Raw genomic sequence first — 16,693 nt, forward strand, 5'->3', positions numbered from 1 at the left:
AAACCTGATGTTGTTTTTGTTCACCCATCCTCATGTAATGGTTCTGGTTCTGGTTCCACATCCCCATGAGGATTATTGGGATGTTTTATTTTGTAGGAACGGACCGGAAGTGGGGCAGGTGATTCTGCCTTGGGATGACTCGTTTCTTTTCGCTCCTCCGGGATGCGCTGAGTGGTTCTGGTTGTGGACAACCAGCGAGCTGGGTCCCGGAGAACCTGGGAGAACCGGGAGGAGAGTCCTCCTCCTCCCGGTGGGTCAACGGTCCGTCACGCGCTGCGGATCTCCGACAGGAGCACGAGGCAGGTCGGATCTTTTCACGATGGTTGGAAATGTCGGATTGTTGGCAGAAGCTCCGCTGGTTCCGCTCCAGAATCCTCATTTTACGACTGTTTTGTGACTGAAGACATTAAATAAGATTTTAACTAAAAGATCTGATTTGTATTTGATAATTAGGCCATGCTTTTATCTCCTTATATTACTATTTCACATATGAGAAATAAGATCCCGTTTTATCTTTTAACTGAAACGTTCTTTGGAATAAATCCGTGTTCAGATGTTGGTTTTGTTGCTCTTAATATTTGCCGGACAAAAGACTGATCGATATTGATGCTTTATTTGTCGTTGCTGATTAATTATCGATGTTTTGTGCAGTTTAAAGTAATGAATGCTTGATTTTCATTCCAGCTCCTGCCGCTGTGCTGCAGCTGGGCGGGGCTAAAGGTGCGCTCTCCAGCTCCGTGGTGCTGAAACTGCATTTCCGGCCAGATCAGGTAAAGTCACGCTGGTCCTGCTGAATGTCGGGTTATTTTTCTTATTTGGTTTGTTGTTCCATCGTTCATATTTCGAAAAGTTGGAGGCATTGAGTTATTGAAATGTGATTTTGAATTATCTAAACTTCCCTACAACTCTCTTCTTTCCATCAACAGGTTTTGTTACAGTGGAAATTGATCTTCAAGCACAACTTCAGCCCCATAATGTCCCACTGTGGAGCAACAGAGCCATTCTATGTGGTAGAAAAATCTATATTAATATTATATTATGTTAAAATAATAACACATACCCTTCAAATGAGTTCTTAAGAGTGAGGTTTAATTTTAAAGTTGAGAATTGTGGTTTTAACTAAACATTTGTTTTTTGAATGTAAAGAAGTGTCAAACTTATGGGATCAACTTCGTAACTTTCTGTCTTCTAAAACAAAAAAATAGATGTGGATTTTATTTCTTTACAAAACCTTCAGTTCAGTTTGTCAAAGAAAAAAATGTGGAATTTTTAGTCAATGCTTTTTTTCACATGACGTCAGACAACATCCGTTTTGACTCGATCCAGTGTATCTTTAGTTCCGGTGTGTGTAGTTAACGCTGTTTCTGGACTCTAAAGCTGCTGCCACAAATATGATTTGAAGATATATCACTATTTGCAAACAGTTTTTCTTCATCAACATAATCCAAACTGGACAAATTCCTTGCTGATTGATACCAGTTTGACTACGAAGGTACGTGTTTTGGTTTTTTCTAGCTGTTACTTGATATGCTAGGATAGCAATAGTCATTTGTTAGCTGGCTAACATCATGTAGCCTTTCTGTTTTGGAAATAAAATGTATTTAGGCTCTAATCTTAATCAGATTTTATAGTATAGACTGGGGTTGCCACCTCTCACGTAAAATGCATGATCGTATTAAACCCTCCTCACTCAAACTAGTTTCACCACCTGCTCAGTAGCGACATTACCTGTAGCCACAAGTCCAAGTTTGGCAAAACTTGACAGTTATGCCAAACACCTGCTGCTCCACCACGTCCTGAGAAGTTAAACTCTTACTAAGATAGAGACATGAGGAGGAAGATGCTGTCATAGATAGATTAGAACTTAGAAGGTTCAGTTTCTTTTACTTTGTTTTCCTGTAGACTTGGCAGTAGAAAATTGATAACATAGGAATAACAACTTTATATCCCTTTTAACAGGTTACACTTGATTCTGCTGTGGTGCCTGTGGAAACAAAGTGGATGAAGTTTGTGCTCAGGTGGGAAAACCCTGTGGATCACATGGTGGGACTTCTGCTTCAAACTGCTCACTACAGTTTACTATTGGCTCTGTCATCCACCAGTTCACTGCAGACTGGCACCAGTTCACTGCAGACTGGCACCAGTTCACTGCAGACTGCCACCCACCAAGGACCCTACATGGATGTCTTCTTAAGTTGTAAACCCTGAGTACATAATGTTGAAATAAAATTGATATGCTTTTGTAAATACATTTTCTCTATCAATGACTAAATTAACTGTTTGTGTAATGTAGTAACCATGTAGTGTTTAATATAATTATTACATAGATGTTTTAAAGAAACAGCCACAAACCTTATGTCTTTGGTCCACAATAGCAGCTTTAATTTTAGCATTTCCTCTCCTCCACATACTTTGTTGCCAGATGTGTAAAATTTACAAAAAGAAACAATTTAAATGTAAAAGTTTCACATATGTAAATTACTCAAGAGAAGCTATTTACAATAGTTTTTACAGAACTCTACACAACATCAATTAATTTATTAATAGATACATACAGATATTAATTAAAGGATAGATACACAAAGATTTCATTTCTAACAGCTGCAGTATTGAGTGTTCATCCAAGAAGTGTGACTTGCAGGAGCAGGGAGGCTCTGTACTGGTTTGTCTCCTTTTAAATCAAGAGGCCCTTGATAGTTTGACTAGGCAGCAGATGTCCCACAGCTGATTGACTGAACCTGCCATGGACAGAGGAACAAGACCATCCCAGATATGGTGGGTTGTTAGGTCGGCTACTGCTGAGAAAGATGGACAAAACAATGAGAAATTATGAATCACATCAGAATATGTAAATTATTTGGCAGATAGCGCTTAAATCAATATTTAAAATGCTTTTCTAAACAACTGTTGGAAGATGTCAGTGATTTTAGTGAAACTTTTAACAACACAGCACTGACAGGCAGCGGTGTATATGTTTCCTAACTGTGGCTAAAGCTGCTGCTAGCTGGTTTACTCTCCGATCGGAGGCTGGTTCCTTTAAATAGAGGTGGAGAATGGTAAATTGACAATGACTAATAACGGCTAACACTTAAATACTGTTGTTATTAACCTTACCTTTTATTATATCCTTAAGATAATTAGTATCCATGAATTTTTCAGTCAGGTTTCCCGAGGCAAAATCACACCGGAAGTAAAGATACACCTCTTCGAGTTACGGCGGCCATTATCTGACATCACTGTGAAAAGGGTCTATTATTGTAACTAAATATTATATCCATAAATGTCGCTATGCAAAACGCTCCCTCTCAATCACTGCTCTCAAAAACAAACTTTCCTTTTTAAAGGATGTCTGAAAAAGATGTAGAATTTAAATGCAAAAAAATTGTATCAGTAAATGGAAGATTTTCAGTTAGTAGCCCCCTAACAAGTCTCTTATTAATTTAACTTATTTTATTTTATTTATTTAACTAATTTTAATACTATGTTCGAACCTCGGTTCCTAATTGTGACTTGTAAACAGCAGGAGTTGTGATATTTAGTTTTTGTAATGTCTGTTATTGACATGTTGCGAGTTTGTCATTGTTCTATCACCTTATTCCTGGGGGCCTTACAGAGGAAACGATTATGGGTCTTACTTCCGGAGCTCACCGGAAGTAGCAGTATTTCACTAATTTGTAGGATTTTTTGCTAATCTATATTCATGATAGAAGTTACATCTCTGTTTTCGGTTATAATACAATATTTAGTAAAACTTGTTCACAGACACACCGTCTGCTGTCAGAGAGCTGCTCAGTGCAGAGGATCGTAATTGTGAGTTTAATCAGGGGAGCGACAGGAACAAGATCGTTACATTTTGTAACGTAATGACCGTGAATTAGCATCGCTGCTAGCAGCTCGTTTCTCTGAAGAGCTGACAGGAATAAAGAGAAAGCAGAGAAGCTGCTCAGAGTCTGAGCTGCTGTTAGCGCTGACGGTGTAAAACACCAGAACTACATAATATCAGCTGGTGTGATGTGAATTTTATTTTTCGTTTGAATTTAAAAAATAATAAAGTTCATGATCTGAGTCTCTATCATTATGTTTGGGGCAGCAATACTTTTTCTATAAGGCAAAATAAACTATCTGGGTTCATTTAGTCCATCAGAACCAGAACCTTGAGGTTCTCTGTTGCTGACCGCAGCTGCTGCGCTCCAGACCGTAATACGGAGAATCTCCCACTGGACCAGAACCGAACCGAATCACACATTAACCCGTTATAGAGAGCAACTTTCCACTGGAAAGAGTCGTAAGATGCCCTTGTGAAGCTCGGGGAACTGTTGTGCTGTTCTCTAATAATCAGATGAAGTTTAGTTTGTGGCAGTGTGGCCCATGTGGTTCTGGTGGCTTCTATTGGTGGCAATGAATGACAAGGAGCTGCTCAAGTTGGCATCAGCTGTTTCTTTAATTCTCCATCTGCATTTCACACAACGGGCATGGAGGTGAGGTCAGTCTGGGATAAACCAGCTCCTGCATGCAGGAGCCATAATGTTACCGGGTGGGAAATTCCCACTGCACTTTCCCGGGAACTAAACATTCTTAAACACGACAAAAACGACATAATAACAGAACTAGCGTGACCTGGATTGAACATATTTCAATAATATGCAAAAACAAAAACATATTTCATAAAATGCATAAATAATATTTCTTTATCACATAGCAGAGACACGCTTCCTCGTCGGTGATCCTCATGGCTCTGAGGATTACCCATAATACTCGCTCTATCTAAGGTGAATGCAATACAACGTTTTACCAGCAGATGGTGCATTTCAGCAGGATTTAACCTGAACCATTTTAACTATGTTACAACACCAACAGGTGTGTTTTGAATGTGCTCCCAAATCAAAAAGGCAGAGTTTCTGTGGTAAGCGGTAGTTTTCATCGCCTACCGACAGTTAAGGAAACAAAAAGAATTTGACTAAAAACTCTAAACTTGAACAGAGAACCCAAAATGCTTTATGTGTGCTCACTGTATTGTGTGGACCACAATACAGTGGAGAAAAGCCCACGTCTGCATCTGAAGCAACTGAGTCAGTGGAGTAGCTAAATATGCTAGTGCGGGTTATTTGCGTCTATTTCTTCAAGTCGCCATCCCTCCCCGCATTAGCTGTAGGTAGCAGTAAAACAATATTGCCGCATTTAAGCTGTGATAGCTGGAGTTCCCACATATTTTATAGCCTAAATCAGGGGTCCCCAAACTTTTTCCTGCGAGGGCCGTCTTAGTTTTTGGAGAAAGAAACCTTAGGGCCGTAGTTTGGGGACCCCTGGCCTAAATCCTCTGTGGAAAGCCAGTTAGCTAGTTGCTAACATGTAAACAAATGGCGGTTCTGGGTTGCGGCGGAAGTCGCTCCCATAAATCACGCAAAGCCTCATGGGGGCTCAGAATAAGGTGGATTAAAAAAAAAAGAATGTCGGGTTATTTGGTTTCCTGTCAGACCGGATCTTCCAGCTGCTGTTTGTTTTCAGGCTGCGGATCCACACAGCGCCACCATGTGGAGGAAAACAGTTCTGCTGCTGCTGCTGCTTCACATCATGGAGGGTAAAAACTTTCAGGAATTCTTTAAGGATTTTTACTGATTTAGTTTCTCATCGATAATCTTCCATATTTTTTTCAGCATAGATCAATGATGGTTCTGACCCGGTAAAATATTCAGAACCTTTTTGATTTAACCAGTTTCTCCATGCAGAAATGTTTCTGTCTCCCATTTCCTGTTTTCTGACCAACCAGAGAGCAGAGAGACACGCCATAGCTCATTCACTTCCGGTTGGTTTGGTTTTGACTGGTTCTGGAGAACCTGGACCTAAAGGTTCTGTTTAACCAATCAGAACCTGGTTTGGACCCAGAAGGTTCTGCTGCTCATGGTAGAAAAATGTTTTAGATTTCAGGCAGAACCTTCAAAATAAAAGCATCTGAAACCTTTCAGACTGATTCCCTGTTTCAGGCTCAGCAACATGAAATCAGATCTTGAATCCGTTCACAGCTGATAGATGATGAACGGACCGTCTCGTCCTTCACTTCCTCTGCTGGTTGTGTTGCAGCTGCAGTGGCACCGCCCTGCTGGCAGGGGGCGACCTTCCCGGAGGCCGTGGTGTCCCCGGCGGCGGACAGCAGCGGCATCGTGCGCGTGCCGGCCGCGGCGTCGCTCCAGCGGTGCGTGGCGGCGTGCTGCGACCTCCCAGACTGCGACCTGGCCTGGCGCTTTAAGGGCCGCTGCTACGTCCTGAGCTGCCAGCAGGGGGCCGACTGCCGGCCCCAGGTCCGACCCGGCGCGGACTCGGTTCTGGCCTTCCTGCAGCGTCCGGCCCGCTCCCGGCTGCAGTCCCTGGGAAGGCCGGCGCCGTTTGACCGGACGCGGGGGCCCGGCGGCGACCTGGAGGCCCTCAGGGGCCCGGCTCTGTTCGACGGCCCCGACCCGACCTGGTCCGACCCGGCGGACCTGGAGGCGGATTGGTTCTGGGACGTGTTTAACCAATCACAGGAAGCGGATCCTGGAGGGGTGGAGTCAGACAGTAACCTGACCGGAACCAGAACCGCGGGTCAGGAGGAGCGGACCAGAACCACAGAACCAGCTGGTCCAGCTGCTGCAGAGGGAACGGTGAGTGAAGACTGCTCCGTGTCAGAACCAACAGAACCAGCTCTACAGGATCTGCAGTTAGATCAGAACCAGAACAACGATGGAGCTTCTGGTGAACAGAACCTGTAGAACCTCCTGCTCCTCTTCCTCTTCTCCAGGCAGGAAGTCAGAGACCCGAGCTTCCTCCATCTGCAGCACCTGTCACTGACTCCGCCCCTACGGGTCACATGACTATGCCTGGTGATGTCATTAGTACCACGGTGAACCCAGGTAGGCGACTCTAATCTGGACCCGGGTTCTGCTCTCTGATTGGACGATACGATCAGTCATGTGACAACATTCACTTCCTGGTTTAATTTAAAATATTTTTCACAAAGACCCAAACCTTTCCAACAGGGCCAGAACCTGTTCTTTCCTTTGATGGCTGTTGCCATGGTAACCATGGTTATTTTGTGGCTGCCTTTAAAAATGCAGAACGTGAAAATCCCTTTGAGCGGGTCAGAACCAACTGCAGAAATAATGCTTGATGTTGGGTCGGGTTCTGGTGGTTCTGTCCGGCCTGATCTGGACCGTCTTCCAGCAGGTCATCCCATAGGGGACCTGGTGGATCCGGTGGACCTCGGCGCTGCTGTGACATCAGAACCAACCGATTCTTCTGAAGCCGGGAACAGAACTTCAGGTCTGATCCGAAGTTCTGCAAAGGGTTCTGGTTCTGGACAGAAGCTTAATGCTGGAGTTGTTTTTGTTCTGACAGAACCTCTGAAGGTTCTCCAGGCTTCAACCACAGACCCGCTGATCCAGGTGACCTCTGACCTCTCCTCCTCAGCCGCTCTCCCCCCGACTACTGCAGGTATGTCGACCTGCAGCCCGGTTCTGATCGTTTCAGCTGGTTCTTTCTCTGAGGTTCTGTCTGTCCTCCGGCCCCAGCAGAACCCCAGGGGCCGAACCGAGCCCCACTGGCCGCTGTGGGTCCGGACCTCCGTCTGGTTCTCCCTCTGAGTGCCAGCCTGTTGCTCAACGGCAGCGGCAGCACCGACGACCGCGGCGTTAGCGGCTACAGCTGGGAGGTGGTGAGGTGAGCAGCTCTGCAGACCGGGACCGGAACAGGCAGCTCGGTACCTGACGGACTCTCTGCCACCTGTGTCCGCAGCGGTCCTCCTGGTTTGCGGCTGCAGGATGCCGACAGGGCGGTTGCCATGGCGACGGGCCTAAGAGCGGGGCGCTATGCGTTCAAGCTGACTGTGTCGGACCAGCAGGGGGCGACAGACAGCGCCTTTCTGTCGGTGCGGGTCCAGGAAGGTGAGTTCTGCTGTAGGTTCTGGTTCTGGTTCTGGTTCTGATTGGTACTACTTGTCTCCTTCCCCCTGCAGCCCGCAGTCTTCCTCCAGTGGCGCACGCCAGCGGCAGCCATGTTCTGGTTCTGCCCAACAGCTCCGTGGTTCTGGAGGGGTCAGTTACTGATGGAGACCAGACGGAGGTCCAGTATCGGTGGACCAGGGACAGCCAGAGTCCAGCAGCCGGGGTACCGCCCATTCTGAACGGTTTAGGCCCAAATGGCCCGCTCAGGTAACCTCCCGGTTCTGTGCAGGAGGTCCTGTTCGGCTCGGAGACCCGGCGAGTCCTGTACCTGTCGGACCTAGTGGAGGGAACCTACCTGTTCCAGCTGAGGGTGACGGACGCTCAGGGCCGGGTCAGCACCGCCACTGCCACCGTGGAAGTCCGGCCAGGTAGGCCGCCGCACAGCTCAGGTTCTGCTGAGGTTCTGAGGGTAAACGGACCTCTGTGTTGGTTTGTGCAGAACCAGGCGGCGGCCAGCAGGTGGAGCTAGAGATGCTGGTGGCAGTGTCTCAGGTAAGCGTGGCTCAGAGGGACACACTGGTCCGGCAGCTCGCCGCACTGATCCACGTCCTGGACCGGGACATTCGGGTCCGGGCGTTGCAGGGACGGACCCAACTCAGGTATCAGAACCCGGACTGGGACAGGCCCAAATAGACGCCGCTCACTGTACCTGTACCTGCTGGCTGCTAGTTGGATCAGAACTCTGCTCTGCTGTTCTGTTTCAGCACGGTTCTGCAGTTCTGGGTCCAGGGCCCAACCGGACCCGTCCCGGCCTCCAGCCTGGTGGTTCTGCTCAGGAAGCAGCTGCTCCGAGACAAGAGTGACTTCCTGCTATTCAAGGTGCTGAGAGTCGACACTGTGGGTGAGTTCTGGTCCCGACCGGTCCGGGTTCATGTTTTAGAGTGGAACCATCTAGAACCGTCGGGGAACATGTGTCTGCTGGGGATGTTTGGATGGCTCCCCTGGCTGGGTCACTCCGATTGGCTCTTAGCTTTACTTCCTGTTTGTCTGTGGTCAGCCCGTCCCTGGCTGCCACCTAGTGGAGGGTCTGAGTGCCCCAGCGTCAGCTGTGCCATCAGGGGCCTCATGCTCCTCGTAGGGTCACCAGATAAAGTTCAGCCTAAAGATGAATAGACCAATGTGTTCCCTGGCCAGCTCCTGGTGCCCTGGCTTTAACCCACAGCCTGAAAAGCAGACATGGGTACCCCTTTCCACAACACCGTGACTATTCACCTGAACTCTGAATAGTTAAGATTCAGAGTTCCTTAAGGTTGGGATGACCGGAGTGGCGGTCTCTTATTCAAAAGGGGAACGGTAGAGTCACACTATTAAGCCTCCCTGGCAAGGTCCGTTTAGGGTCCTGGAGAGGAGGGTCCGTCGGATCGTCAAATCTCGGATTCAGGAAGAGCAGTGTGGTTCTGGTTCTGGTTGTGGAACACCGGATCAGCTCTACACCTTCAGCAGGGTCCTGGAGGGTTCTGGGAGTTCGCCCAACCGGTCTACATGTGTTTTGTGGACTTGGAGAAGGCGTTGAACCTTGTCCCTCAGGGAGTCCTGTGGGGGGCGCTCTGGGAGTATGAGGTACCTTTGATACGGGCTGTCAGGTCCCTATATGACCGGTGCCAGGGTCTGGTCCGCATTGCTGGCGTTAAGTTGGGCTCGTTTCCAGGGCGAGTTGGACTCCGCCAGGGCTGCCCTCGGAGGAGTTTAAGTATCTGGGGATCTTCTTCACCAATGAGGGAAGAAGTGAGCGGGAGATCGACAGGCGGATTGGGGCAGCGTCTGCCGTGAAGCGGGCGCTGTACCGGTCCGTCGTGGTGAACAGAGAGCTGAGTCAAAAAGTGAAGCTCTCGATTTACTGGTCGATCTTCGTTCCCACCCTCATCCATAGTCATGAGCTTTGGGTCAAGACCTAAAGAACGAGGTCCCGGATACAAGCGGCCGAAATGGGTTTCCTCCGCAGGGTGGCTGGGCTCTCCCTTAGAGAGAGAAGCTCGGTCATCCAGGAGGGACTCAGAGTAGAGCCGCTGCTCCTCCACGTCGAGAGGAGCCAGTTGAGGCTCGGCCATCTGGTCAGGATGCCTCCTGGACGCCTCCCTGGTGAGGAGTTCAGGTCCCACCAGGAGGAGGGGAGACCCAGGACACGCTGGAGGGACGATGTCTCTCTGCTGGCCTGCTGTTTCCCCTGGAGACTCCTGCTTAGGCAGCTGACCTTATGAACCGACCCCGGATAAGAAGGAAATGGATGTTTGTTTTCTCTTTGTTTATGTTCTGGTGTCATTTGTTTCGTTAGCGTGCGAGCTGAGCTGTTCAGGGCGGGGCCAGTGTGATCCAATCACCAAACAGTGTTCCTGTGACCCGTTCTGGACAGAGAACCTGATCCGGCTCTACCTCGGGGACGGAGAGAGTAACTGTGGTAACATTTTTATCCTCATTCCTGAGCCGGTGGCTCTAAAGATGTTCCCTGTGGTCGGCCTCTGACCCGGCTCTGCTCGTCCCCTCAGAGTGGAGGGTTCTGTTCGTGATCCTGAGCAGCTTCCTGATGATGGTCCTCATCCTGTCGCTCAGCTGGACCTTCGTCTGCTGCAGCCGGAGGTGAGATTGGACCTCTGGGTCAGGATCCCATCCGGAATCCACCGGGTCCGATTCGGTGTTCTGTGTGTCTGCAGGAGGAAGCAGAGCAAGGGCAGGAAGAAGACCAGGTACACCATCCTGGACGACATGGACGAGCAGGAGCGGCTGGAGCTCCGGCCCAGATTCAGTGAGTTTGTCCACCGGCTCTGCAGGTTCTGGACCGGACCGGACCGCCCTGCCCTGCCCTTCAGGAAACCCCAGAGTGACAAGGATTCACTCTTTTCCCAATTTCTGATTGAAATTTTACTGGAATTAGCAGCAAAACTTTTCAATGAAGCAACAAAAACAGCAGAGAATTTCTAAACATGAAAATCTCACAACGATCTGATCCGACATCCATTCAAGAGGTGCAGAAGTACGACTAACGGGTTATTCTGGGATTAATACGGGTTTAATTCTGGTTTAATCTGGGGGTGAACCTTCTGCAAAGCAATATAAAAAGTAAAAATGGTTTGTGTCTCATCCAGCTGTGGATGAAAGCTAATCCCAGCCTTTCTGGGGAGGGGACCGGTCCGGTCAGAACCTTTTCCAGTACAGATGACGGTTCTGTTGGATGGATCCGAACGTTCCCGCTCAGTAACTCGCCCCTGTCCTGCACAGGTCTGAAGCACCGCAGCACGGAGCACAACTCCAGCCTCATGATGTCCGAGTCAGAGCTGGACAGCGACCAGGACTCCGTCTTCAGCCGGCCGGTCCGCAACCGGAACCGGGTTAGCTCCCAGGCCGCGCGCAATGGGAACGCCTTCGGGTGAAGACAGGAAGTCTGGACGGCGCCTCCTGGTGGCAGCACATGTTCGGTTCACAGGTTTCATTTGTTCTTCCCAGAGAAACGTTCATGAAGCAAAGACTTGGCCTCCAGGGGGCAGCACCAAGACATGAGTTCAGGCTCTGTTCATCTGGGCCTGTTGGACTGTTCCTTTAATGTCGCTGCTCATTTTGAACCATCAGAACCAGAACCGAACCCAGCTGGGACTATTTAGCATCCTGGTGAACCCAAACGTCTCACCAGAACCAGCTCCATGTCGCTTCATATCTCGTGATTTAACTGAACCAGACATTAATTTTCTCTGATGGTCAAAGTTTCAGGAGAAGCTGAACAAATAAAACATGAATTCATCCATCAGTTTATTTCAGATCAAACACAAACATACAAAAATCTAAACAGCAAAGTTTTCCAGAATAATCCAAGACACTTTGTAACTAACTGAACATCTAGCATCCAACAAACCCACAGATCTCCATCTGCAGCAGAACCGACCCGGTTCCAGCAGGAAACCCAGATTCTGGATTCATCCAAAATCCATCAGATTAAAGTCAACATGAAACTCCAACTTCAGTTGGGTTTTTTCTGCACTTTGTTGCCTGAATGCATCAGGCAAGGGGTTCTGTAAGTTTGGGGCCAATCAAACAGCTTCTAGGAAGTGATGTGTAAAAGTGGGCGGAGCTTAGCCTTTCCAAAATAATTGAGGGAAAAACATAAAATCACTTTCGGGTCAGAAATTACAAAACCATGTTTAACATGCTCAGTCTGAGGAAATGGGGTCATTAAACCTAATGGCTGTAATACCTTCCCTGACCACCAGATGGCAGTGTTCATTACACACTGAACCTTTAATTAGTGGAACCAGGCAGCAGATCAGACAGGAAAGTTGAACAATTTAAGACATAAAAATGTTACTTATATAGAAAAAACAGCAATAATAATAAAAAAACTATTTTAAATCCTGGTGATTTTAATGTTTCTGTACATTTATTTAATTATTAATCCTGGTATTTAGTTCATTATTTAAAAAATTTTTAGATTTGTCTTATTTTTACTATATATTTGATCCTGAATGTTGAGATTTTAAAATGTAAAGTACATTAGAAATCTAATTGACTGTAATTATTAATGATGGCAGCAGACATGCTGGAGGGTTGGGAAGCTTCCTGGGTCATGTTGATCAGCAGCTCTCACTCCTTCCTGTCTATGGTGCCGGTACCAGCTCCGGCCCGGTTCAGGGTTTCAGGCCTCCGAAGCACATGTACTTGACCTCCAGGTACTCGTCGATGCCGTACTTGGATCCCTCCCTGCCCAGGCCGGACTGCTTGACCCCACCGAAAGCGGCCTCGGCGGCGGACAGGAGCCCCTCGTTGACCCCCACCATGCCCACCTCCAGCGCCTCGGCCACCCGCCAGATCTGGCCCACGTCCTGCGAGTAGAAGTATCCTGGAAGCAGAGACAGCGCAGAACTGGATCAGAACCAGGAGGGAGGCGTCACAGACGATCTTTGTGGGTTTGATTCTTGTGGATTCCGATCCAAAGCAACGGCTTTCAGCCTGAGGAGAATCTGAGGTTCAAACTGACATCACAAGATCTTCAGACTGAGTGGTGGGAACCCTTAAGCTAACACGTTAATAGAGGAGCTAATGTTGCATTTAGAAATCCCTAAATTAATACATTTTTCAAAATCAATTTTGAAGGGCTAATTTACTGGGCTGTTAAGTAAACTTTCAGTTGAAGAAAGTTCAGGGATATTGCGCTTTAGCGTTAGCTTCACCCTGAATACCATGTTGGCATAGCGCTTTAGCGTTAGCTTCACCCTAAATACCATGTTGGCATAGCGCTTTAGCGTTAGCTTCACCCTAAATACTATGTTGGCATGCAAGTGTGGAGTTAGCAGACATAATACATATAATCAGTGCTTTAGAGTTAGCGGTGCTAACTTTTGAGCTAGCGGTGCTAGCATGTCCCTCCTTATTTTGTTTTTTTTCTTCTTCTGCAGGCAGTCGTGTTAAATATGAGTTTCCACTTTCCTCTAACTGGACTGACTGGTACCACCTGAGCTCAGCAGGTAAAGTGTCTCGAAGACACTTTAACTCAGCGGTGGGCAATCCTGGTCCTGGAGGTCCGAGTCCTGCAGCTCTAACGTCTCCCTGGTCCAACACACCTGAATCCAGCAGCTGAATCTCCTCCTCAGTGCATCAGGTTCTGCTAACGACCTCAGTGTTTGACTCAGGTGTGTTGAAGTTGAGACATCTAAAAGTTGCAGGAGGCCCTCCAGGCCTGGAGCTGCCCCCCCCTGCTTTAACTACACCGGTTTCTCTACTGGTTTCACGGTGGTTCTACTGGGACCAGATCTGTCTGAGTTCAGGTTCTGCAGAGCCTGAGGGGAACCGGACCTTCTCACCTGCCAGCCCGACGTTGGCAGCGTTGGCCACAGCAAGAGCTTCTTCTTCTGTCTCGAACCTGGAAACGAGGAAAACAGCTGCTGATTGGTTCGGACCTGGACGGCCCGCCCCCAGAGCAGAACCCGCCACTCCAACCTGATGACCGGAACCAGCGGTCCAAACGTCTCCTCCTGCGTACACAGCATGTCAGTGGTGACGCCCGCCAGCAGGGTTGGCTCCATGAACGACCCGTCCAGACGCTTCCCGCCTCGCAGAACCCGGGCGCCACGAGACACGGCGTCCTCTATATGATGGACTACCTGGGGCAGAGACGCCGTCCCATCAGAACCTCATCAGAACCCCATCCAACCAGCTGAAGAACCATCCGACCCCCAACAGATCCAGAACCGTCTGATCCGGAACCACTGGACTAGGCCTGGGCATTAAATCAATAATATAATATGAACATGTGATCAATATCAGTTTCACTGAACTGTGATCAGAACTGCAAAGTTGGGCTGGGGGATATGAGGAAAATCTAATATCCTGATATATTTTTGCTATATCACGATATTCGATATATATATCAATATTCTTAATTGAGCTCCAATGTTATTTTAAACTATAGACTCCTTGCAGCATGATGTCACCCAGGCCAGCTCCCGCCTATTTCCCTGCTACTTACCTGTAAGCTCATATTAACAGTGATGCAGTGTTTTGCTATGAACTGTCTACACTATGACTTGATAACAAGGTGAGAAATAAGTTTAAACTGAGAACAAAATAGCGAGGACGAAGGAAGTAGGTCAGTTATGCTTCATTTGACAAATGCTTATTCCACAGCACATAGATGTGCTGTGGAATAAGGTGTGTTTTGGTTCAGTTTAGAAATAAAAAGGCGACCTACACACAAACTGACAGATCATCAGTGAAGCAGGTGTTTAAATTAGCTAATCTACCACCGCTGTGTTAGCGTGGCTAATAGCAGCAGCATGGCTAATAGCAGCGGTGGCTAATCTACCACAGTGATCACTTATTAATAATCGCAAAATACACATCAAGCCTATAAACCGAAAACTGTAACGAACTGAATGTTCTGCTCTATGTGGGGTAATGTTTGAGAGTTTTTGGTGCTGAATTGTTGTCAGTTGCTGTGGCAACGAGTCTGCGTGTATCGTAAATTCAACAGAGAGCGAGAGGTTTTGAGTTATTTTTCCCATTGCATATCACTAAACGAATCCTACCTACGTCTCCAGGTTTCACTTTAACGAAGTGAAACCGTTCAAAGAATAGTCTGATTAGGGGGGAAAGTAACTTTGTGGTTCAGCCTTTTGTCGCAATAGTTTTATAACATGTTTCGCAAATGACCTCATTTTGTTCGACATCCTCCATATAAAATCCAAACTACTGCCAAGTTATTGATCCAGCGCTGATTCTGTCCGGAACTAGACGAGTTCATCTGACTCCTCTTCAGACTAGTGATGCATTCATAGGGTTTCGGATAAACCATACTCGCAGTGAATTTGACCGCGAAAGTTTATTATTTGAACAACAATTTATACTCGGTAGTTGCGATATAGCCATTTTAACAATCGTAAATTGAAAATATCCCGGTACATCGAGTATACTCGATATATCGCCCAGCCCTACTGCGAAGCATTCTGGCAGATGTAGGCAGAGGAAAGGCTCTAGCCACTCAAACTCAAGGCTAGCTAAGCTAGCTGGGCAGCCACAACAAACCCGCTCACTTTTGGTTGCCTAGCAACTACCTGTTGAAGGAGCGCAGCAGCAGTTTTAGGCTAAAATACAAACAGGATTTCAGATACTTCAAGCAAAAAGCTAATCAATAATTATCGATAGATTGATCCGAAACCATTAAATCGTGATCCAGACCTAAACTGGATCCAGAACCATCCAGTGTTTTCTGGAAAAGGTTCTGGTCCAGAAACCAGAGTTTTTCCCAGAATGCACCCTGATTGATTCAGTAAAGGCCCAGTGAGAGGCAGAGCAGGCGGTTCTGGTTCTGGAAGTGTTCTGGGTCGTTGGCTTTGGGTCCAACCTTCTCCACTGCTCTGGCGTTGATGAGCGGTCCCTGCGTGGTGGCCGGTTCCGACCCATGGCCTAGATGCAGCTCGGCGTCCATGGCGCGGCCCAGCCCGTCCAGGAAGCGCTCGTAGATCCCGCTCTGGACCAGGAAGCGGTTGGAGCACACGCAGGTCTGCAGGGCGGTCAGGAGCGGTCAGCCAGACGCTGCGTCACACCAGCACAGCCCCGCCCTCCCGCCTCACCTGTCCCGAGTTCCTGAACTTGGAGGCCATGGCTCCGCCCACCGCACGCTCCACATTGGCGCTGTCGAACACTATGAAGGGGGCGTGGCCTCCCAGCTCCATGGAAACCCTCTTCACTGAGTCGGCGGCCATTTTCAGCAACACCTGGAGGAGAGAGAAGACCGGCTGAGAACCTCAGCCGGTCCAGTCCAATCCGGTGGAGTCCGGTCTCACCTTCCCGGTTGCCGTGGATCCGGTGAAGGAGATCTTGGCCACCAGCGGGTCGGAGCACAGAACCCGGCCCACGGCGGTCATCTTCTCCCTGGAGCAGGGAACCACGTTAACCACACCCGGCGGGACGCCCGCCTGCTGCGCCAGCTGCAGGAGACAGGAGGCAGGATGAACACCAGGACCGGACCAGACTGGGACCGGAGCCGGAGACGGAGGCTGACCTCGGCCAGAGCCAGGGCGGACAGCGGCGTGTCCTCGGCCGGCTTCACCACCACGGTGCAGCCGGCGGCCAGAGCGGCGCCAACCTTCCTGGTAATCATGGCGCTGGGGAAGTTCCACTGAGCAGGAGAAGAAGAAGGTCCTGAGCCTCTGGACCATAGACACAACATAAGGATAGACCCTCATGGACCGCTCTCGCCTATTGTTGCTGACGAGATTTAGGGCGGCCATCTTGGAGCG

The 16,693-nt window shown here is 48.4% G+C and overlaps 2 protein-coding genes across 7 annotated transcripts in view; one reads left to right on the forward strand and one right to left on the reverse strand.

Moving 5' to 3' along the window:
* The first annotated feature begins 7 nt into the window (after positions 1-7).
* Positions 8-16,693, forward strand: part of LOC103155116 (dyslexia-associated protein KIAA0319 homolog) — a 25,745-nt gene continuing 9,059 nt past the window's right edge. The window contains exons 1-18 of one of the 6 annotated variants that reach the window (XM_016663285.1): positions 26-299; positions 685-770; positions 927-1,010; positions 5,506-5,578; positions 6,079-6,635; positions 6,773-6,884; positions 7,195-7,293; positions 7,369-7,464; positions 7,542-7,689; positions 7,765-7,913; positions 7,985-8,136; positions 8,203-8,341; positions 8,413-8,572; positions 8,678-8,814; positions 10,246-10,368; positions 10,457-10,547; positions 10,622-10,713; positions 11,187-12,063. In XM_016663285.1, the coding sequence (XP_016518771.1) occupies positions 38-299; positions 685-770; positions 927-1,010; positions 5,506-5,578; positions 6,079-6,635; positions 6,773-6,884; positions 7,195-7,293; positions 7,369-7,464; positions 7,542-7,689; positions 7,765-7,913; positions 7,985-8,136; positions 8,203-8,341; positions 8,413-8,572; positions 8,678-8,814; positions 10,246-10,368; positions 10,457-10,547; positions 10,622-10,713; positions 11,187-11,338 (2,712 nt within the window). In that variant the 5' untranslated portion in view covers positions 26-37 and the 3' untranslated portion in view covers positions 11,339-12,063. Of the gene's footprint in view, positions 304-675; positions 771-926; positions 1,011-5,505; positions 5,579-6,078; positions 6,636-6,772; positions 6,885-7,194; positions 7,294-7,368; positions 7,465-7,541; positions 7,690-7,764; positions 7,914-7,984; positions 8,137-8,202; positions 8,342-8,412; positions 8,573-8,677; positions 9,095-10,245; positions 10,369-10,456; positions 10,548-10,621; positions 10,714-11,186; positions 12,064-16,693 lie in introns of those variants that run through there. The other 5 variants (XM_016663286.1, XM_007576663.2, XM_016663287.1 and 2 more) reach the window with 5 other exon arrangements.
* Positions 12,324-16,693, reverse strand: part of aldh5a1 (aldehyde dehydrogenase 5 family, member A1 (succinate-semialdehyde dehydrogenase)) — an 8,035-nt gene continuing 3,665 nt past the window's right edge. Inside the window, exons 4-10 of the mRNA XM_007576609.2 lie at positions 16,456-16,572; positions 16,238-16,381; positions 16,025-16,168; positions 15,796-15,954; positions 13,893-14,056; positions 13,757-13,815; positions 12,324-12,795 (exon numbers count right to left, since the gene is read on the reverse strand). Coding sequence (XP_007576671.1) covers positions 12,584-12,795; positions 13,757-13,815; positions 13,893-14,056; positions 15,796-15,954; positions 16,025-16,168; positions 16,238-16,381; positions 16,456-16,572 — 999 coding nt within the window. The 3' untranslated portion in view covers positions 12,324-12,583. The remainder of the gene's footprint in view (positions 12,796-13,756; positions 13,816-13,892; positions 14,057-15,795; positions 15,955-16,024; positions 16,169-16,237; positions 16,382-16,455; positions 16,573-16,693) is intronic.

This window comes from Poecilia formosa, unplaced genomic scaffold (assembly GCF_000485575.1).
Source record: "Poecilia formosa unplaced genomic scaffold, Poecilia_formosa-5.1.2 Scaffold412, whole genome shotgun sequence".
Lineage (NCBI taxonomy): Eukaryota > Metazoa > Chordata > Actinopteri > Cyprinodontiformes > Poeciliidae > Poecilia > Poecilia formosa.